Consider the following 23797-nt stretch of genomic DNA (forward strand, 5'->3'; position numbering starts at 1 on the left):
ATTTATTTAAATGCCTATCTCCTATTTCAAGGCACAATGTGGAACAGATATGCATGTCTGGTAAATTCCCATTTCAACAGCATTTTTAAACCCATCTCAGATATGCACAGAACTTCTGCTTTGTTTGCTAATGAAGGCACGTTTGTTTGATACTTCACAACTGGTTGGACACTGAAATTTGAATTATTGGAGCTGAATTTCTCAATATCACACTTAAGCAACAAGACTTCAGCTTAACTGCAGCCTCAAATGCACTCTCAAGGAGAAGCAGTACTGTTAAAATGTTTATGTGCACTGGAAACACTCAAGAAATTCTGTCAGAGGAAACTGGAACTTCTTGTAAATGAAATGAACCCTGAAAAAATAGCTATCTATAATAATTTTAAATAATTTGGCTAATTCTGAATGCTGTTTGCCTGTGCTGGTTTAGAAGTTCAGACTAGGACATGTTTTAGGTTAAATGAAAGCTTTCCCACAGGCCTACAGTGCCTCCACTACTCATGTGTACTGTGGAACTTATAATAATATTCCCTTCCCTTCATCCTCATCTTAGTATTTAGACTCTGTCTTAGACTTGACATTGGGAAGTATTGCACAGAAAATGCTGATCTCTCCTGAGATCTGTAGGAGGCATCTTATTTGCGTGGGTTAGGAAACCTGAAAGACTCAACAACATAGCAGATAAGTCAGGCCTGATTAATTTTCTTGTAACACTTAACAGATTTCAGTGTTTACACTTCCACTTCACTTGCAAAGCTTTCCCCTCATCCAAACCATTTTGTCCTGGTAGTACCTTTAATACATGGGCTTTCCGAACATGACAGTAAAATAAAAAGTCAAGCCTTACCATTGGTGTCTGTGATGATAACACTGGCTTTAGTACTGTCGTTCCCTAGTTTGCTGCTCACTCTGCATGCGTATTCACCAGCATCAGCCAGCGTGGCTCTGTAAATGTGAAGCTCAGAGTATTTCCTGTGAAATCAGAAAAAACATTTTAACTTCCTGTTCTGGAGTAACAGTCACTACATCAACTAATGCAGTCTTTTTGTCCCCTCTCAACAGATAGTATTCCGTTCTTATTCACAGATTAGCACTATCCACATTTGAAAGAAGGGAGAATAAAAAAATATCTCTGTTACAGGCTGCTGAAAAACAGGCATATTAATGCACTCAAATTAAGATACTTGTTTATGCTTTTCTGTTGGGAGGAGTCTTTATTCTTAAAAGAAATTTGAAAAACAACCTTCATCTCTCAGCTGAATTGTTTGCTATCCTGATGCCATGGAGATGGGTGTAATATTAAAATAGATTATCTTTTCCTACAGATTCATATTGCTGGTAGCAGAGTTCTGGTGTAGTTTCCAACATCTGACTAAATAATCATGAGATTAGTAAGCACCACTCTCTGTAACAACCTCTGAAACCCCAATAGTAAATCATTCTTCAGTATTAACAAAAAATTATGGGCAGGAGCACAATTTGCATGAAACTACATTTTGTTCCAGGCTCAGGGACATAATTTAATCAGTCTCCAAGGTTTTAAGATTAGATTTTGAAATGCAGAACTCCTGCCTACCCATTAAGCTGGTAGGAACATGTTCTGGTGTCATTCAAGGGGTCCCCAACTCATGTGATGGCAATAATCCTGTTATTTAGACTGCAGAGAATGACGACTCTGGGGAAAATATACACATTATTTCTGTTGCCAGTTTCTGCTTAAAAGAAGTGCTTTCATGAAGTTTTTGTCTGTAGCAAGGAATGCTTATTTATTTTCAGAATAGTAATACAGAATAGTCACTTAGAGAGCATGAGTATTGGCTTCCTTAAGTTGGCCTACCCCAGCATAAAGGACTGATCCCCAGGAGGCAGGGGTTCTTCACTCCAATAACTCATAGTCACCAGCATGTCTAGAGATATATGTTGAGCTAAGCCGTGTCCGGGAGTTGCTTTGCTTTAGCACAGCCATGTCTTTTCACTCTCCTGCTTTCTTCAGGCTATTGGGCTTGCAAGAAGGAGGAGCAGCCAAGTTATGATTAGCAATTTGCTCAGGTTTACTTGAATGATAAACAACTGAATAGTTGACTATTTGGGCTCCCTTCTCAGGCAATGTTAGGAGCCCGGCTCCCAGTGCTGAATTAATTAACTGGGCTGCATTTCAAATGGCACTAAGAACAGAGTCTAGCTGGTGGCAACCATGACTGTATGTGTAAAATGTGGCTGAGGCACTGACAGAAGCACCCAAAGGTGAAAGCTACCATTTCTTTGAGTAGGAATTTTGCACCCAACTAACAGCTATAGTTACACTACAGTACAAATGGCCAGCCATCTGCACACCTGCCTTCATAACTGCCTGTTGAAGGGCCTGTCCAAGAACGTCTGGCAGTAGCCTACAGTACCTAACAGCTTGTGTGGACGTGCAGTATTTCCTGTATCACACAGGTTATCTCTTAGCCATGTTTGCAGACATTTGTCTAGATGGAGAGTAGGCTATAGCCTCAGGATGCTCCGAAAGACATTGTAAATAGGCTCAGTTTTTTGAGAAACTCACATTAACCTAATGATAAGCAAGCACAGCTGCATCTATATCACTTCTACTTTGGCTCCCACTGTGTGTCTCTTGCAGTATCTTTTCCTCTCTGCATGATATTAATTAATATTGGTGCAAACCACCTTTGTGGTAGTCATGGCTTTTAGGAGAAACTCTTTGCCCACGTATTTATTTCTATTTTCTTTGTTTTACATGATACAGAAAAAGGTGAGGAATTCTGTATTCCTTTTATGATTTTAAGATTATATTAAAATAGGTGAAGCAACCATATTTCTTACAAATCTACTTCTAACAAGCCAAATTTATTCTTATTTTTAGAAAAGCTCTATAAGGAGTTTTCTCTCTAAATGCAGGAGAAATAATATTAATATTTATAGTCTTAAGAATATTATTGAGAGATATCAGGACAGGATTAAAAGTCAGAGAAGACGACTTAATGACTGCAAATGAAGCATCTCCCTAGCAATACGATACTCCAACAATACTCACATAAAGCCTCACATAAGGAATTTTGTATTCAAATGCTTGTCCTTTTCTCAATCTATACCATACTACACCAAAAAATGCCTCTCTCTACAATTTGCTTATGTCGTACCTTCAGCTCATTGCCACTATGACACTGCTGAGCATGTACTCATACACGAAAGGGAAAGGAGTACATCCGCAGAATGCAGCCCCAGCCTACCTTGTCTGGCTGCTTGAATTCATTTCATTTCCAGTCTCCATCTGTCATCCAGAATTGCCCATCTGAGGGCAAATATCCAGGCTAAGCTTGGATGAAGCTGAAGGTACAGGACACATGCACATGAAGTTTTCTCATGCACTATTGCATCCAAAGCCATCAGCTAGTTGAGGTGAAGTGGCAAACACCTTCTCTCTGCCCCAAAATCCCAACCCTGATAAAGGAGTCTTGCCTGATAAAGCACTCTGTACAGCACACCCAAACAAAACATATTCAGGCTTCATGTGGGTGTGAAATCAGGGAAGGAAAATGAAATGTTACCAGTACAAGTGGACAGGCATGGGAAGGTTAGCTAGTAGGTAAAAAGACCTTGTCTGGTGCCTGATTTTTTCTGTATCTATCTCCGTTGATGTAAAGGAACAGCTTAGAGCTTGAACACGTAAATCTATCAATTGTGGCATCGTGAATCAGCAGCAATCTGAAGAGCAGCAGAAACTCACTGGCTGCATGCTGTTACTCCATGACAAATACGAGTTAAAAAATGAGTGATTTAAATGCCTTTCATTAAAATTTAGACTCATTCAGCTTCTCTTGACTTTTCAGTGTAATGAGAAGGGGCACAGTTTTATAGTGTGATTCATCTGCTGCACTGTCATGCCACTGCATGTTGGGGCTCTGTGCACTCTGAATCAACCACTCTGAAAATCAGCCTAGCAAGCTGAGAGGAGTGATCCCCTGAGTTCATTTTACATGCAAGGCAATTTTCAGAAGGCTAAGCTTCAAGGAAGCCTGCATTGCAGCAGAGTCTTTTAAACTCTAAAAATGCTAGGAAAACACAGTCATCATTTGCCCCACTTCTGTAAATCCTTTCAATCAGCAGTATTCTCAGTGACCAAATGCACCCAAAAAATCAAGCTGCAGTATTATCTTTTTCGTGCATCTAAGCCAATTTAAGGTCTTAATTTTCAATTTCTGAGGTAGACATTCATCGTTCTGCCAAATCTTTTTCAATTTTTTTAAAGACCCTACAGCTAAATAGCCAGAACTCAGAAACATTTATATTTCTCCCAACAATGAACATGTTTTCTTCTGCCATCACACAATGAGAAAGGTGGTATCTTGCAAAATATGACATCACCAAAAGTCACTTCTGGCCACTGGGCACTACTAACAAACTTTGTGACATTTTTGTAGATTGTATTATTCTCAAGTGTTTGGATTGAAGGAACCAATAAGACTGTCATACCCTGCATGCTAGTGGCTCTTCAGAAACATAACCTACTTTTTATGTAGCCAATTGGCCTTTAAAGTAGACATTAATCCCAGACAGCTCGACAACTTCTTTAGCCTTCCTTGCTGATGCTTCCCACACTTGGTAATAGCAAAGAAGTCACACAAAAATGATTGTTGTAACAATATGGGAGAATACAAACATTACAAACATTTATCAATGTGCTGTCATGAAAAAAACAGAGAAAATAAGGGGGGGGGGGGGAACTCCTTAACTGTTTATATTCCTTTTTTTTTTTTGTGATGGATCTTTTTAATGTGGCTTTGTTTACTGTAACCTGCATGTTATTTTATGCACTCGTTTGCACTGCCTTTTTTCCCTGTTTTCTTTTAGCTTTAGAACACATGCCTGTCCCACATTTTATCAAGATAAAATCTATCTCCTTTTACGCTGTTCACATCTACTCAGTGCTGGAAGCACACATAAACAGCAAAAGAAGAAATGGCAAAGCACTGATGTGTCACCAAGCTAAAATCTCAAAGTAGAAAGGCAAGGAAAATCCTTCAGATATCAGCAGTCTTTCCCCTTTTTGTACTCTACATCTCAAGACTTTCACATCCCTAGTTGGAAGAACTTTCCTGTTCCACATAGACATTTCTGTTTTAAAACAGAAAACAGAGGAGAGAAATTCCAACAACGAGCGATACTCTCATGGCTGGGGTAGAGCACAGAAGTGTGAAATCTAGGTCAAAGCCTACACTCTGCCCAGTTGTAGTGGAGGAATAGGACTTCAGTTTTCCACTTTCTAGAGAAAGGACCAATTTGATTATTTTTTCATTATGTATCTTTTGGGGAATTTTAAACATATTTTCGCACATCAATCTAAAAAATAGTCTCACACATTTTGCATGCATGCTCTGATCAATAGCTATTAGCTAGTTTCCCTTCTGCCAGCTCCTCAAAGATTATTCAGGGGGGTTGGGAAGAGGGAAGAAGAGAAAGAAGAGAACTGGCAGAAAGCAGTTAGTGATGCAATGTTGAACTGACAAAGCCCAGCCCCGGAAGGTGAAATCCTGGCTCTGGTAAGTTTGGTCAATCAGCATCACCCCAAACGTAGGAGGAGAAAACAGTGTTTGCCCCTCACAGGCAGTACTGCGTTGCTGGAGAAGCTGAGGGCCAGGCTCTGACCTGAGCACTTTCCTGACAGAATAGAATGAAAATACAACTCTGATGGAGACATATGGCCCTGTAAATGGGTCCAGACAATTTGCCAGGCTATCTGCCACCTGGAACAGCTCCATTTTGCAAATGCTGGAAGGAGACATCACAGGTTCCTTCTTGCCGTCTGTGCAATCATGGCACAGGGGCTGTGGTGATGCTGCTCTCCCCCACTCCTTGTTTTACCTTGTGCCCCAGGCTGAAGTACAAGAAACTGCAAGGAAGGGCAGGACGTATGGTTTTCAACCTGAATGAGTGAGAAGTGAAACAACTGTTTGATTCTGGCTGCTCTTTTGCCTAATGAGATGAGACCTGACAAAAAAGTATGGGGGGATTTGACTCCCTGGAATGAAAGATCTCTTGCAAAGCCCACCTTAAATCCTCTGAGTCTTGTATGAAGGGAAGGCATGGCCCAGTGCAGCAGATAGCAGCCCTGCCTACTGAGAGCAGAAGTGAGAGTTGCAGGGCTGTGTTCAAACAGATTGTCATTGCTTCCTTTGATGGATGAGTGGCCACAATCAGAACTTTTTAACTTAAATAACGAGGTAGAGGCCAAGCCAAACAGCGTAAGCCATCTCCTGTCTCAGCGCAGAAAAAGCACTGTGTATCTTCTCTGTCTCTGCAGAAAGGAGGCACCAGACTATCTTTCTTCAGTGGTCATCAGTCACATGCAGCAGACAATTTCCCCCAGCCAGGAGGATGAGATTTGCAGGCTTTGATACTCATCTGACATCTGCTAGACCCGTGTCTTGTTCTGCATGTGTGGGAATGCTTCTAGTAAAGGACTACTGCAAGATTACATTAGGCATGTGAAGTTAATGCAGACAGCATTCAGCCCTTCTTAAGGACTAGATTGCTTGCAAAACAAAACTCAAAAATAACTCCAAATCTACATTGCTTCAATGATTTCATGCATTCTTGGATTTTAGACAATAAACATAAGGTACCTCTGTTCTTGTCAGTAGTTTAAAAATAGCCTGTCTCCAAGGTTTACTGCTTAAAACAATAGCCTTTGGCTACCAGAAAATAAATAGAAATTGAAAATGGAAAATTATTTATGACATATTTATACCATATTATCACTTCATCTATATGTTCAAGAAAAATAACATCAGTGTCTGCTACCTTAAATTTTCTTCCTCCATAACCCACAGGTCTTAGCTTTGTGGTACTGCAATTAACAACCTCAATGCTTGTGTTCTGTTGAACAGTTCTCCCCATCACCCCCAGTTCCACCTGAGAGACGTGTCTGTACTTACTTTTGTTTTTTGGGGATCTTGACATTTTCTGGTCTGTTTTTTTTGGTTATTTCTTTTCCATTCTTTAACCATTTGAATCTGAGCGCAGGGTACTCTGAAGTGGTTTCACACCTTAGCACTAGCTTCTGACCCACAGCAACCTCCTGGTTTTTCATTTCCTTCAATTTGGGAGGCACCGCTGAAGAAATAAGAGAACATGCTGGTGATTAGGCTATCCTCAAGAGGGAAAACAGTGCTAACAAAATTTGAGCTAGGCAAGCCACAGAGAGCAAAATCGCAGGCAGACTAGCAACAACCCCACACCAAAACCTGAAAAGTAAGGATCATTTGTTTAATACATGTATCAACCTTAAAGCATAAAGGCGTGTTTAATGACAGCCTAGTCTGGCCTTTTGGGATCCTCCTATGCGGGTCTTGCAACCTGCAAGCCATACACAGCATTGACAAGAACTGAAGTGCTGCTACTGAGTATGATATGAAGCACTAACAACATTTAATTGATTGTGTGCACCTGGACACAGGAGACCACACTGTAGCAGGCAGCCTTAGTAGGTAACACAGAAAAGGAAAGGGAGAGTATCTTGCTCCTTTATGTATTTCAACTGCTATGATTCAGGGGCTACCTAAAGGCACCAGGTGCAACTGGTGTGACAGGGAGCTAAAAGCATAAATACAAGCTTGACAGCTTCCCTAATCTGAGTGAAAGGATTTTTCTCCAGCAAACATTATAACCCACATTATACATCTACCTCAAACCTCAGCTTGGCCATATCTTTTCCCTGAGGCAAGAGACAAGGGGCTTGGAAGCCCATCAAGAGAATCAATATCAATTAAGGGTATTTTGGACCCAGAAGGGGACACTGTATTGAAAAATCTCAGCCAAGAGCTCTCACGTACTGAAAGGCTCCAGCTGATGCATCTCAATTTCTACTGTGTTGTAGCTGTAGCATTTCTTGTGTAGGTAAATCTCAAACCATTTAGGGCTTTCTAAGTTAAAGACTTCTAATATTCCACAACCAGTACTGATCTTTGAGCACAGACTTCACAAGAAGAAGCAGTCCATCTGTGAGACACTACCCTCTGTTTGACTCCATAGTCTAGCTGTAAACCAAGCTCTATCATACTCCTGTGTTGAGGTAAAACACCTAGCTTAACTGTACTTCCTCTGGGGCTTAAGATAACACCTTTATCACACAACTGGGGAGGTCTAATAAAGGGAGCTACAGCTGTTCAACTGATAGCTTGTGAGTCTATTCCACCTCAGCTGCACCCTGTTGTTGGTGTGTGCCTCCATGCAGCACCTCGAGCTGCAGTGTGTTGTTTTTCCTGAACAGCTGTAATACTGCCCAAGGAAACAAATGGCATGGCCAAGTGATTCTTTGTAATGGGAGTGTTCACTGGGACACCAACAGGTCTCCAATATGGTCCAGTGCAAGAAACTGTTTAAAAAGTTGAAAAATAATTGATTACATTTTGATATGTGTTTCTTGTGTGTTTGTTTATGGACACTTGCTGACATCAATTGCCCTTAATTATTATTCCAATGAGATGAAAACCAAGCAGCACCACGATGGCCATAATTATGAAAGGCACATAATAAAGAATGGTATACACACATGCACGATAAGCAGTTGCCAGTTACAGACAGCAGCATGGCCTGTCCCACAGGTGAAGCAATGTTCTTGATCCCGGGAATCCAGGGAAAGCCTGACTTCCCTGTAAACTGTCCCTGGAGCACAGCCACATAAACAATGGTGTTTGGGAAAATGTGGTCTGCAGTGAAGGAGCAAATGGGATGGCTCCTACTGAGCCACCAACAGAAGCCAGTATAGGGACAGCGTAGCCTTCAATAATTAAAAACCTTCTGACTGAAAGGAAGGTGATAACCTTTTCCATGCATCTCTGCTGTTGTGGAAAAGAAGTCCTGGCAGGAAGTCTTAGGCTAGACATGAGCAAAATGTCTGACAGGGAAACCTTCTCTGGGAAGGGTGTCCATGGAGCTTCTACACACACAGTAGGCTCATGCGTCAGGGTGGCACTACAACAGATCAGGTAAGGCCCAGGATTTCATGACCAGAAAGAAATCTCCCACAAAACATCTTCCCTTGTGATGGTTTCCATTTTCCACCCCTCCAAAATTACCCTGTGGAAATTCTGGAGTGTTCCCAAAATGCTACTAAAACAATTTTTGGTTCCTGAAAAACAAATGCTCACACAACATTCTGAAACCAATATGTTTAAACATATATACTTTTATGAGTGTGCGTCTTTGTTTATACACAAAAGCACACATACAATGGCCAGGCATTTACTGAAGAGAGCAAAAGAATTTTTGAAAAATACAATCTTTAAATTTTCCAACAAAATAATTAGCATTAATTAACAGCTTTACTACTGAAGTTTGTGCTCATAGTTTCATTCTGTCATGAAAGAGTTAAGGTTATAGTCTTTGGTAACTCTATAAGAAAGGGAGCTGTAGAAGTGTGAAGTAAAAAGGCAGTATTCCTTATTTTACTGTATTTCATTTATTATAGTCATAGTCCATACCTTACATAAATGAAGAGAATAACCACAATTGGAAGGATCAACATTTTTTTTGCTTAAGACCAACCCATCATTGGTTTTCCTGTCAATATAGCACTGTGAAACTGGGAATAAAAGAGGGATGCCATTTTGTTCCTGAATTTTGTTTTAATTTTATATTATCTCCTCAAAATGACTTGCAGATTTTTCCTCCATCAGAACTGTCATGGAAAAAAAAAAAAAGTGTTGCATTACAATGCTTAACTCTTGCCATAATTCAGGAGCTACCAGGAAACATAAAAGACAATTTAATCAATGGCAGTGACCCTCACTAATTCACAGTAACTCGCTGTCCAAGCATGCAGGCTCTCCAGGGAAAGCAGTAAAAGCTGTTCACAGACATGACAGAAAAGAGATTGTTGCTTTTTTTCTTCTCCTTTTTTTTTTTTTCATTTACACAATGTTTGTTTCCTTTCAGCTGCAGTTTTGCAAAAGTTAATCAGTCCTTCCAGGCATATGAGAAAACTCGTGCTGTTAAAACCACAGCATAGTGTGCTTGGATTGTGATCAACCATAGCTTTCACTGTTGCAAGAGGCGACTTCCATCACAGTCTGTAGCAATTTCCCCACTGCTGCTAAGACAGGACCTTGTCTGAGGGGTAAAATAGTTTAAAAGGGGATAAAACTGCTTTTAAATGAGACAAAAAAATCATGCTTTTAATGATCACTAAACATTGCTCTGCCTAACACCTCCCTCCCCTCGCCTCTCTACCCCTTTTCCTTTGGCCCCCATGGCATCTCCTGCCAGTTTGGCTTCTTTCCACTGCTCTTTGCTCTGCCCATCATGTAGCCCTGCTCCTTGCTGCACCAGTGAGGCTTTTGCCCACCAGCCTGTGTGAGGCTTGCTGCTGTGGGCAGCAACAAGGGAGAAAGAGCAAGAAAAACACTTCCTGCATCTTCAAGCATGGGTGGAGGTTGAGGTGCCATGTGGGACAGGATGACTCTGTCAAAGTGCATTGTGAAGATGAAAGGGAGCCTCACAGCGTTTCCTGCAGGTCACGTTTTTGGTTAGCGCTGTTGCAAGCATCTCTGGTATGGCAGCTGTGAAGCCTTTATGTGTGCTATCCATCACAGAATGTTAAGGGCCAGGTAGCAAAGAAAACAGACAAATCCTGAGCAGAAACAGCGGAAACTAAGCATGGAAGCACCTCAAATGTGGCATTGCTTGAATTAAAGGTGTGGTGCGAACCACTTTATCTGTATTCTGGGAAGACCTCACATTTTAAGAGTAAATTAGGTACACAGAAAGGCATCCATGTTTAACCCCAGGCTTTTCACACTCCCTGGTCAGGACCTCTCTCTGTGGCCCACAGACCTCCCCTGGTTTGACAGACTTTCTAAGAAAGCAACAGGGGCGATAACAGCAAGAGAAGGCTGTCATGCTGTGATGAGCTCTCACAAAGCAGCAGAGCACTTGAGACAGCAAAAGCCGTGCACTGTTGGGAGGGTTTAATAGGCAAAACAGGCAAGGTGTTAGATGTCTGCTTATTAAGATGGCTTGAATATCTGTTATTTTGTTAGCAATTTTTTTTTCAGAAACGTACATCTGCTGGCCTGAATAATAGTGTTGCAGATAAGAAACACACATTTCTATAGTCTCTCTGCAAAACACTCGCTGGTAATGTATGACTAGAGGTAACTTCTTTCTGGACTTTGGCAAGTTTGGCAAAGCACAGCAATCTCCTTAGACTCAGTGTTTGATTGCATAGTTAATCTGCATGGAAGCTCAACACATTGAGCAAATTAAACAGGAAATCTGCAAAATATTATCACACAGCGACAAGCTTCCAGCTGAAATTCCATGAGTGGCTGGGTTTTTTATCTTTCTTTTCTTTTCCTAGGAAGGCACAAAGCTTTCTAAGAGTCTGAGCACAGGAATACATTAGGCATGCTTGCCAGTGTAGCTCTGCACATGTGCAGAGTTCGCTATGCAAAATTGTGACCAACGGCCTGGGAAGTGGTAATTGAAGCCACAATAATATCACCCATTGCCTTGGTCTCAGAGTTGCATTTTGTAGCATAATGCTCCAGGCAGAGCAGTAATGCAAGACGAATTCTATTATTTCCAAGAGCCTTTTCCCCTGGCATAGGAGATTGTAATCAAGCTCAGGTTTATCACAGACTAGGCCAGATTTTATAAAGCTTTTGCTATAAACCATATAAGCTACACTTTAAAATGTATACTGCTCCTGCTCAGACAACTAAAACATAAACCAAAATGTTCTGTTGTTCTCTGTTGATTTTAATCCTTCTATTATTCTCTCAGGCAACATTTGGCTTCTGAACAGTTTTCGAAATCTGGCTATTTCCTTCCAGCATACTGAGTCTCCGTACAGATTACCTATGTGATAAAACAGTGCGGGTAATTATGGAGGATAATACCACACAACCAACTCTCCAAAATACCAGAGTAACTGAACATGAGCTGAGAGGCTGGAAAACCGAACAAATGATTTAGCTGCTTAAATGGAAATTCTTCAGTTCTGAACTCTTCTGAAAATACTGTCAGATACATTTCAGCTTCTGGCTCTTGGTATTACCTGAATACTCATATCTGTGTACAATAGCAAAAGGAAAAACACAAACCTGACATTTGTCTTTAGCACTATGTGTAAAACCAAGATCCACAGAATCTCATTCTTCCTAGTTATAGTAAAAGTACATTTCTTTTCCATGCATTTTAGATATTGTAAATGCCAAAAGAAAGGGGGATACCACAGCAATGGCTAGCAACGTGGTCAGGAGCCAAGAAACAGAACAATAGGGAGGGATGTAGCACTACAGCTATATTCCTTGAACACTGAACCACCGAGGAACCAGCAAATGCCATATAAATCAGAGTAACTACTCCCTAGAGCTAATCAGAAAACCAACTGCACCTCTGATTCCCCTGACCAGGAACTGCTCATCTCATGCTGTGGAATGCTTTTGAGTCTAAACTCAGTAAGCCTGACAGGTTTAGGTTTGAACTCTCACTTGGTCCTTTCAAAGTAATGGTGCACCAAACACACTATAGGTCTTTACCTAAAATATTTGCTTATTCAGGGTGAGATGCTTTCAAGTACATGGCATGTCATACCACCGTTCAGAGATATTTACCCTCTCTGAGCTTACATTAATCTTTTTTTTTCGTTTCCCCTGTCAAAAGCCTAGTAAAAATTTCCAAGACTATCAATGGGCCCACTCATAACATAGCCTTGTGAAGGCAGGATTTTCAACAGGACACTGTAAATGGACATATACAAGAAGTACTGGGCAAATGAAGAAGGTCTCACTACTCCCCCTTCTACTCTACAAGTAAAAAACCTCTCCAGTGGAGCCAGAAAAAGGAAGGCAGTGACAAACTGGCATGTCTAGAAGTATCATGTCCATGAGAGAAAGCCTGAGAGCAACCATTTATTCAGTGTAATAAGATAATGCCAGACTGCCCAGCCTCTTGTAGTCACTCAAGATATCAGTTTCTGAGCTTACACCTCCTCAGAGACAGGTAACTGCATTCAAAGATAGCAAAATGTAGGTTTCACAAGAGAAGCTGGGTGTGAGCAAGCGTCTTAACTTAAAAGATTATGATTTAAAGGTTAATACTTAATTTGTTTATTGATAATCTTTCCTGCAGGAACACACCGCCTGATTACATTAAATACTCACTCCTCTGTTCTACAATGCTTCAGCTGACCCCAACTGGCTGCATTCCTTATCAACTTTGATGATCCTATTAGACAATGATCATACAGACTGAAAATGTGGGGACAGCGTAAAATAAATATAGTTGATATCCAATAAGCGATTCAGGGACAGCTGGTCATAAAGTCAATATAAAAATCTGTAGGTCCATATTTTACATACCTAAGTGCATAAAGGTAGACTCCAGAATCTTTATTTGAGCATTAAAAGTAAAGCAATCCAATGCACAGAAATGCTATGCAGGCATAAATCCCATGGACTTCAAGGGGACTTGCAAGTACTGAATGATTTTTTTTTTTCACATGAAGCTGCTTTTGATTTAGGAGCTGAATTTCAGGACTGCACATTAAAAAAGTTTGTCTCAAGTTGTGCATGTTGAAGTCAGATGAGAGCAAGCATGACATGCTCTACCGTACATACCGTCTTTCTCTTCTTTGCTCTCCAACCTAAGAGCAAAGCTTTCATTACCATTAGCTTTCATCACTAATCTCTACCTTTGCTTGAAAAAAGGCCTACAGTAAATTGCCAAACAGAGATCAAAGATGCGCAACACAATGATGTTTTCCTTTAATATAATTTCAGAGGTTATTCCTATACTGATGAACATCTAGTTCTTGGATAACTCCTTTTCTTCTGTTTTTGGTAGAATTGACTTTTTTTTTCTTTTTTTACTTTTTAATAGCTTTAGAGCTTAAACCTTTCAATCTGAGAACTCAAAAGTGATGCAGTCAGCTCCTCATCTCATTCTCACATTTAACGTTTTCTGGTACACTCCTATATTTACTATCATCAGAAAATACAAAAGCTTCTGTGTACTGCATCCTGTAAGCTTTTTCAGTCCCATGCACTGTCTTATATTTTATAACTCTTGTTTCAATCTCCTCTGTCTCAGTTGCTTCTCCATCCTCTTACCACGCTCTCTCCCTTAATACTGTTCCAGCAAAGCTGAGATGCTCATGTACAAAGGACATAAGTAATTGCTTTCCCTTGATCCTAATCATAGAGAGGGCCTAGCGATTACACTGTTTTCTTGACTTTGTAGCATTTTCTGCCTCTGCAGCAGCTCCACCCCGCAGACAAAAGTGTCAGACCATACTTCTCAAAATCTTACTTATTCCCTTGAGGCTGCAGGAGACTTAAGATCAAGAATAACAACACATGTTCAGCGACACTGACAGCACACTTCTAGGTCCCTGGTTAGTGATCTTCCTAATTAAGCATGCCAAATTGTGTCTGCTTTCAGGGAGAGCCCAGTCATGTAAGTATGGAAGCAACAGGCTGCCACATTAGTTCATGATGCAGAATTCAAGTAACACAACACAAGGTTGTAGTCACAGGATTCACACAAATTTCTCCAGTATTTAAACAACTCTTTATGCTAAACAAGAAAACCAGAAGGACCTGCTACCCAAATGGATGCCTTATTAACAAATGATAAACACAGCTCTACAGCAGGTGAAATTCAGTGGAAGTGGTGGTCAGAAGGTGATTCCTACACAGTGGGATGTGGGATACCTCAGTAGGTGACCACTAACCACCTCATTCTGCATAGGTTCACAGAGCTGAAGTCATTGCCACCACCACCAATGATACCTGAGTAATCTAAGTTTGGGGATATAACCACTGGAAAGAACATTTTTGAGTACAGAGAAAGACACAAAACGGGATATACCAGAAAAACTACACTCCCCCCCCCCCCCCCATGCCAAACTATATCTCTCTCACAAGACTCACAGAGAGGCCACCATTTTCACAAAGTAGATGAAAAAATTTCCTGGCATCCCCAGGCATAATTGGCAATTTAGGAGGATCATTTGTCCGTTAATGCTCCTCCCCAAAAAGAACCACTCATTCACGCTGATGTTTTGGGGTAGGAAGATGGAGAACCTGAACTGAAACCTGTCCGATGGCTTGTTTGACATGAACAGAAGCAGAATCAAAATGTATCAATGCATTTGGAGAAAATAAGGTTAACTGAAACATTAAAAGGAAGAAGCTGATGTTGCATTATAGGCTATATAAAGTATTTACAGCAGTGTGAAGAACTTTGAAACTTTCAAGACATTGATTTGCTAATGTACAAGTCACACTTAATATTATGGGTATTGGCTCTTCATTTACCACTTTCCTTCCCTTCTCCCCTTTAGATCCTCTGTGGTCAGGTCTCCTAGAAATATACTTTTCTGTGATTTAAATGGGTGTTCAGCACAGGCTGTGAGGTATGTAGCCCTACAAACACATCTGTGTGCTCAAAGACTGCATAGAGAAAGACTGTGAAAATCAAAGGCAGCCCTTCCACTGCAACCCCAAAGTTGAGTTTGTTCCCACGTAGACTTAACCAGAGTTGCCTTTAAAGTTTTCTCTTAATTAATTCCTTCTGGTGCTAATCACAGACGGTTCACAGCATGTACCAGCCCTATCGCAACTGCATAACACCTGAAAGAGCAATCCCCCTGCCCCAGCCTGCCCCAGTCTCCACCAGGTAGAAAAAGCCAGAGCTATTGCAGGTGGAACATGCTGTGCCTTCACACCTAAGTCAGTTTGGAAGACAGCTGCATTCATACCTACATGCTAAGGGGAAAATCAGTGCGGTCTGATAATAGCAGAGGGGTGCCAGTCCCACAGCAAAAGGACACAGCACAAATAGTCCTGGCTCCCTCAGTTGGCTGAGATGGCAATCACCTGGAAATATTTTACCAGAAGGTGTGCAAACAATTAAGCCAAGGAGACTGAAAGCCACTTGACTCATTTCAGGAACTGAGGATCTGGGCACACCTGGGCACTTCACACAAATCATCAGCTCAACACAGCTCAGCAAAAATCTAAGCATGGCACTTAATATTATAGGCTCGCACAGTATGCAAAGAGGATCTCGTTGGATACCCTTCAGTATAATTTACTTCTGACATATACCGAACCCCACATTTATACTCTGCAGCTCCCTACACCAAAACAAAAAAGGAAACTGCAATGAAAAGGAAATGTTTACAATTGTACACAGATATCTTGAGAATAATTAAAAAATAAACAGAATTCTTAAGAACAAATATTGTTAAATACCTGCAACAAAGAACAGCTTGCAAAAAGATATAATTAGAAGCATTTCTCCTGGTTAAATTATTATACAAGATTAGACACCTTTTTAAAGGTCAACCTCCAAAAATCCATAACCACATGATCAGTAAAGCGTGCAGAAACATGCCATGGTCCAGCAAACACTGGATGAGGGACAGGAACACTTTATGCAACTCTGAAATGGTTTCTGGTCTGCAGGCATAAGTTTAAAAATTATGTAGGAAAAAAGACAAGGCTTCTAAATCATATATTCCAGATCAAGCATAAGCAGTGGAATTGCATACCAGGAAACCTGTGTGAATACTAAGTAGTGGGCCACACAGGAGCAAGATCATCATGCAAATACAGAAAACTGCGACATAGATCCCCAGGCCATCAAGCCCAGCCTGGAGCTCCTGGCACACAACCATCAAGACCATCCTGCCAAGGTTTCAAAGTAACCTTTTGTCAAAATCCCTTCGTGGCCTTATAATCTATGCCTATGTGAAAAAGACCCTAACATGCATTAAACAGTAATTGTTTAACATCCTATGTATCTAACCCTTATGGTCATGGCCACAAGTATCTGTTGTTGGGAAGAAATTATGGTTTTTACTGTAGGAAGGTGATACACTTTTTATGCAGAAGCTACAGGCAGACCTTCTAGAGCCGCTCAAATGTATAAAGTGCAGCAAGCAATGCGTGCAATTTGCCAGATCTTATGTCCCAGCCTAGGCCCGCTGTTAACAAAACAGAGACCGTATTGTAAAGTTTAGCTAAAAAGGAGTTGGAGAGTAAACTCCATATAAATTCTGAACAGGCTGTCAGTAAAAAAAATAAAGACATGGTAAAGCAAGTTAACCTCCCTTCCCCCACTTCTCCTTTTAAACTTATAAATGGTTTTCATGTGTCACAGCTTTGGATAAAATCACAGCCTGAAAACTGATTACACCAAGCGTGCAAGTAATAAGGGCTTTCTTTGCTATACCGTAACTGAAGTTGCAGCACAGTACTGAGGTAAAATTCAGGCCCTGTGAAAATAAAATGCTTTGTCATTGATTTGATACAGCTAGACTCTCACCCCAGAAGATGGAGAAATGTGTTATAGTCCTTCTAAGGGGCAAAAAATAAAGTACAGACGTTATCTATATCCAAATTTGCAGATTTCGAAGTAAAGCATGAATCAGTTTTATTTAGACCAATGCAAAGCCTCAGTGTGAACACACTTGAACTGATTTTAAGCCGATTTATGACTAAACTCCCATTAAAATCAATTCTGTAACAAATTAAGTTGAATCAATAAACTTCTGGATTAAATTAATCCTAATGGGTCTTTCTAGAGGCAATACTCTTTCTGCTTCCATTGAATTTATTTAAGAAACCTGACTTTAAAGACTGTAACTTTGTGTGTTAACACTCATACATGTTGAGATGCATTCATCATTCAGGATAGAAAGACATCAATGTGATCATAATTCTCTGCGCAAAAGGGTTAATCAGACCAATGTCTCATCCCTTTTCTAGTCTCCTTTTTACTTCATTCTCAAGGATAACAGCCTTGTGGACAACAGCTTCATTTTGCTACAGGAGATTTTTGCATATCACCTCTGATCTATGTGTCCAAACAATTTCTAGTAAAAAGTTTCAGTGTGTTGTTATTTATGCAACAGGAAACTCTTCCTTTGCTTTTAATTCCCAGCCAGGACACTGACTTTAATGATGAATCACCTGGACTGTATACACATAAAATCCAACAGAGAATGTGCTTATCTGCTGGTGAGAGATTACTGAAGAGCAATAGAACAACGGCAAGCCAATCTGCAGAAAAGCTGTTTCCACCACAGAGCCCCCCTAGACCTCAGGCCAGGCCTGTTCAGGTTGGGACCAATGAGCTGCACGGAAGGAAGGCAGCAATCTACACACTCCTTACTGTCCCAGCTGAGTAAAAATCTCACGTGGGAGTATCAAGAGACAACTCCCAGAAAAAAAGTCCAGATGAGGAAAACCAAGAAGGTTCCCACACACTGCTGTTGGTGTCATGCTGCAGCAGTCCAGCAGACTGCCTACTTATTCCTTGCAGAGTCAGAATTAAAATAAAGGCTTCAGCCTCATCAGATGTGGTTACTGTGCCTCTCTGAAGCTATCTGGAGTAAGCCACTGCAAAATCTGCTAGAGGCATCTGTTGCTCCTTGACAGACACAGGAGGAATGTTTCTCCAAGAAATAACATGAGATCGAAGTATCAAGCACAAACCAAATCTCCCGTTAGAAAGGGTCTGCATAGTGCTCAGACTAATTCTTATGTGTTGCCACTTTTTTCTGCCTTAAAAAAACCCAGACATTCATAAACCAAACAAAACCACGGTGTCCTAAAAAGATGGTATAACGTCAAGTTTCAATCTGGACTTTCATTGAAAATAGTATGTAACAGGCAGAATGCATAACTTTCTCCCCAGCTGTGTTGAACCCTAGGGGCTTGCCAGTCATCTCTTTTGTCCAGACTTGCTAAAAGACATGAGAAAGAAACTCACATTTGCAAGAATAAATCCAACATAAAAGCTTGGTGCTAAAAAGATTTGGGGAAAATGGGGGTTTACAATGGAAACTCTGTGCAACCCCTGCAGCAGAACTGGCAGTTGAATCAGTTTTCCTGTAAGACTCAGTCCTGTAAGGTGGCATGAGTACAGAGAACAGGGCTGTCTCACAAGAATCCCAGTGGCAGTCAGGTTTCACTTCTTGGTGATGAGTAAAAGATGAGTCTGCTCATCTTTACCATTTTAGGTAAAGAACCTAAAATTAGGTATCCACACCATCTACTTTTCTGAATGTTATTTTTTTTTCCCTGTCTGGCTTTTCTCTCACAGATTATTTCACTACTGCTGCCATCACAAAGAAACATGCATATATATGCTTAGGAATGTCTATTTATTCTCTTTTGTCATGAGATGGGTGATGGTGTGAAGTCCATCCAGCAGGACCCGCTTTCTTGGGTATCACAACACTCCCCTGTGTTTGGGTGCCTCAACTGCCAAAATAGTTCCTCATTAATTGCAGTCTGTGATTCTACCTACACACTGGGGAGAAGATGTAACTGTGGGGAGACCAAGTAATACAGGGGCTGAAAACGCCCCTCATAAATACACAAAGATACACCAAAGCTGGTATATCTACCTGGTTCCAGCCATGCATCTAAAATTTCAGTACTTCCTTCTGCAAAATTTGTCCTGCATTGATACGTATGCAATAACAAAAGCTAAGCAAATGAAAATCATAGCAGATTGATGGAGCAAGCCAAGAAAAAACTATAACAGTATCAGACAGGGATGTTCAGAAGAAAGAACGTGAGAGATGAGTTCACTGAATCTGATGAAATTTAATATCCTGAGTCCCCCTTCTGGCTGCAAAAGGAATTCTATGCAGGAAGCAACCAAGCAGGACACCATTATTGCTGAGAGAAAAGAAACAATCAAGACAGGGAAGTGCCCTGTAGATGTTAAGCGTACTGTTTTCAAGTATTGCCTCATCCTGAATCTCTGTTTATCTACTGCAAGATGTCATAAACCCCAACTTGCCAGGAAAACGTAATAATAAAACCCAACAGTATCATTATACTGAACATCTACTTTATTTTTCCCTTTTAATAATTGCTTCTGGAAAGAGTTTAAGGCACGCTTTGGACTTTGGAAGTCACTATTCCCAGGTGTGAGCTTCTTTTTGCAGAGTATTTTATCTCATGAGCTTCATGAATTTCTAAGAACAGACCAAGGATTAAGGAGAAAGGTTACCAAACATCATTTTTCTGGAGCCTCCAGGACAATCAAGCTGTTTGTAATTGAGGGAGAGGAAGTGGGCACACACTGTTTGAAAGCGCCCAAAAGCCATTCTTACTAGTGGCTTTGATGTGAGTTGAAAGTACATAGAGAACGGTCAAAATCCAGCAAAGAAAAACCAAAGCAATCATCTCTGCTGGCAGTGTGTGGCATCTCCATCTGCACCTTCTCAGACCTGTCCAGGGTTAACTGAACACACACCAAACACAACACCTAATCATGGAAGTCCAGGTTCCCATGCCAAGAAAGGCAAAATCTCCAGGGCCATGTGTCCTTTTCTTCACAGTATCTTCATCCCAATCTTTCTGACTAGCTAAAAAAAAATGTGAAGTTTTTCATTTCTCAGTATTTCTCAGTGCCCAGGAGATGGAATTGTTTTGATAGTAGTGAGATATTTGACAGCTGTTAATCCCCATGGCTTGCTTCTCCAATCTTAAACATAATTTAAATAATCAGAGGAAACACTGGCTTACACAGCAGGTTTTAATCATCCTTTTCCTTTCTGTACCCCATTCACCACCCTCATCCAAAAAAAAAAAAAAATTAAAAAAATAAAAAAAAATAAAGATTCCTACAGGTTGCTAACTATTATGACACTGTTATTTATTATTAAGCACAGCCTTTATTCTCAATTTGATAACTCAGTCTTCCAAGCTCTGAGGATATGCTATCTCTGCCCTCTATTTATTTAGACAGTTGCATAGATGAACATACACATAACCACACTATACATTCTTAGGTGTTTTTTTTTTTGCTGGAAAACAGCATATTACCTGATATATTTGCTATTGTATCTGATTATTCTGCAGAAGGATATAGATCAAAATACAGAGAAAGAGGATTTTGACAGGACTTGCATTAGCTGAATCTGCTGGACATGTGGGAGAAGAGAAGCAGAAATTTTATGAAAACATGTTTTGAATTCACAGCCAACAGGCTCACTAAACAAAGGTTCTAAAAGTGACTTCATGAGTCACATTTGAGTATGATCATCACAGCCTTAAATAAAGAGAGGCACCCCTGTTTTAGGCATAAGATTGGGAGAGAAAAATGCATGGTTTTAACTCTTATTCAGACACTTCATTTGAAAAAGTGGTCATCACATCAAAATACATGAAAAACTTTTCTTTTAAAAAAAACTTTTCTCCAGCAAAGCAGATGAGTATAGCATTCAAAAAAGATTTCAGAGAAGTGACATTTCCACACTTTGGGCCTTCTATATAGAGAAGCCAGCTCATGGGATAGGATGTGAATTTGCAGAGGTTTGGTTATTTTACACTCAGTCACCTCAGACCTTGACTTCATATTGATAGGAGTGGCTTACTACATTTTAAACTGGAGTAACCAATTCATGTTAGAAACCACTAAAGTGAAAGGTCTCTCACCCTTGATAATGAATCCAAGAGAATCAGAAAAATGTACAGAGGGCCATCAATACCACATAGGCGGTCTGCCTGGCAGAATGCTTGTACAGTATCCCTTCTCATTATGCATGATGTGAAATATTGTAAAACTGGATGGATAGAAGGGAGCTGTCCATCGGGGCTAAAAATCAAGAAAATCATTCTAAGGCAGGCGCACAGGATACCCAGGACAATAGAGCTCGGGAAGAAGAGGCATCACCCTTAATAGAAGCCACAGTAGACTTGTGACAGGATAGCTGCACAGGGAGTTTTTGGGGCACAAATGGGGAACAAAGGAGAAAAACTAAACAGAAACTGTCAAAATCAGCATAGTTTTCTCCCTGACCCCCAAGATTCACTTCTACACAGACCCAAAAGCTATTCCAAATTTCGGTGCCTTTAGTTTAATTCACTCCCAAAGCAGATTCTACTCCAATTCTCTCAGAACAGTTCATCTCTGAACAGGAATGCCTGCTCCAGGGCTTCCCACAGTTGAACTCATCCACTTTAAATGTTAATATTTTGAGTGCCTTGCCTGGACCAGCTGTAGGGCTGATCACCTGGAGGGTTTTCGTGGAGCAACCATTGGGATGTAAATTCACATGTTAGCTGACAAATTTACTCTTGTAGACAAGCAATTGTTTTGACATAAAAGCCTAATCAACTAAATCTTCCCCCCTCTCTTAAATGCTTATTCAAAGTCACTGTGGTTGTGCTGTGGCCCATGACATACCTCAAGGGTTCTGGCTCAGAGCTCTAAAACAATTAGTCTGGGGAAATTAAACAGTGCTTTCTGCACACCTGCGACTGGCTGCGCTCCCGTGCTTGACAGCAGTGCCTCTCCCACACCAACACACACAGGCTGCTAGCATGGCTCTCATGGCTCCCATGCCCAGGCTGCAGCCTCCTGCCCCCCCCCAACTGTCTGGGGGGGCAGTGCTGTTTCTCATGAAGCCGAATGGAACCACTGGTTTGGCAAAGAAGCTGCTTTTGAGGGTCTCTGCTTAGAAGATTTATATTTTAAACAGGCAACAGCTAATACCAAGGGGAAACAGATACATTACCAGCAAGTCATTTCCAAGCAGCTAACAACTGTTTCCTTACCCACCAGATCCTAGGATGCATTTTCAGGTTTAAGCATAACGTATACATTGTAAATAGCGGAAACATCTGCGGTTTATTATAACACCACTTTGCTAGCCTTGGGCATTTAACAACTCCCGCAGGCCACGGTTCACCCTTGACCTGCCAAACATGATTACTGTACTCAGGCAACTTCCCCTGCTCCACAGCTGCTTGCCTTCCCCTCCCCTCCATCAATACTCATTACCACTATCATTACGGCTACCATCCTAGAACAACCAGTCAAAAACTTGGGTTGCCATGGTCACTGCATGGAAACAGTGCAGTGGCTGTGAGGGTGGGGAAAAGAGGATAGCCAGTGAAGTCATTCTGCCTGGTGACCCCAGGGGAAGTAGGGCTGCTCAACACCATCTGCATTGGCAGTGCTTTGCCTCCCCCCTGCAAGGCCACCTTCCTTCTCTGCCTCACTCAGCCCACCCTTGCTACAGGTTTGTCATGCCTTGGTTCCCCCCTTTCCCAATCTCCAGTCTCCCCCTGAGCCAAAAGTGACCCTGTCCCTCTCCCGCACTCCTCCTGCATCCTCATCTCACAGCCATGTCTTGCTTCCCCAGCCTCTGCTTTCACCCTCCTTCCTCCTTATCTTGCTCTCCACCAAGGACCTCTCTTCACTCACTCATTTCTCTCTTCTTGATGTCCAGCCCCACAAATCCCAGTGCTATCCCTGTCCTGCTTTTCCACCTACCCTCCTCTTGAACACGGTCCCAAGTCCAAATTCTCCCTGTCTCTGTAACACCTCATATGTAACACTACAGCAGCACTGTGGGCTGGAGCTCTTTTTTTTTCCCTTTGAGACTCAGCTGGAGACTCTAGCTGGGGCTAGAGGCTCAGCCCAAGCAGCAATGGGGAGGTATTTTAGGGCTGCTGGCACAAAGGTAGTCTGAAAAAATTTATCATCTATCTGAACTAATTCCAAGTGTGAATCTAAAGTACTTCAGGTACTATGGTGGGAACGCCTTTCAGAAATAGTGATCATAATTATGGCTGGTTTAGAGCTACGGGAAAAAATGCAAGTGGTGATCAAATATGGCTTAATGTATGTATTTTAAGAGCTTGCTAGGATGAGCTTTCCAGGTGTGCCTGCATAAACAAGCTGCTGACCACAGGCTCTGGCCTTCCAAGCGTGCATAAGTGTGCATAAGCAGTGCCATTACTGCCTCCAGCTG

At 41.2% G+C, this 23797-nt stretch overlaps 1 protein-coding gene across 11 annotated transcripts in view; it reads right to left on the minus strand.

The window, feature by feature from the left end:
- NRG1 (neuregulin 1) overlaps positions 1-23797 on the minus strand; it is a 458245-nt gene that overhangs the window by 142050 nt on the left and 292398 nt on the right. For 10 of the 11 annotated variants that reach the window (XM_062609798.1, XM_062609799.1, XM_062609792.1 and 7 more), the window contains 2 exons: positions 6939-7116; positions 848-972 (listed from right to left, as the gene is read on the minus strand). In XM_062609798.1, coding sequence (XP_062465782.1) covers positions 848-972; positions 6939-7116 — 303 coding nt within the window. Of the gene's footprint in view, positions 1-847; positions 973-6924; positions 7117-23797 lie in introns of those variants that run through there. The other variant, XM_062609801.1, reaches the window with a different exon arrangement.

Source organism: Pezoporus occidentalis, unplaced genomic scaffold (genome assembly GCF_034315485.1).
Source record: "Pezoporus occidentalis ecotype Australia unplaced genomic scaffold, CSIRO_AGI_Poc_V1 ctg140, whole genome shotgun sequence".
NCBI classification, from domain to species: domain Eukaryota; kingdom Metazoa; phylum Chordata; class Aves; order Psittaciformes; family Psittacidae; genus Pezoporus; species Pezoporus occidentalis.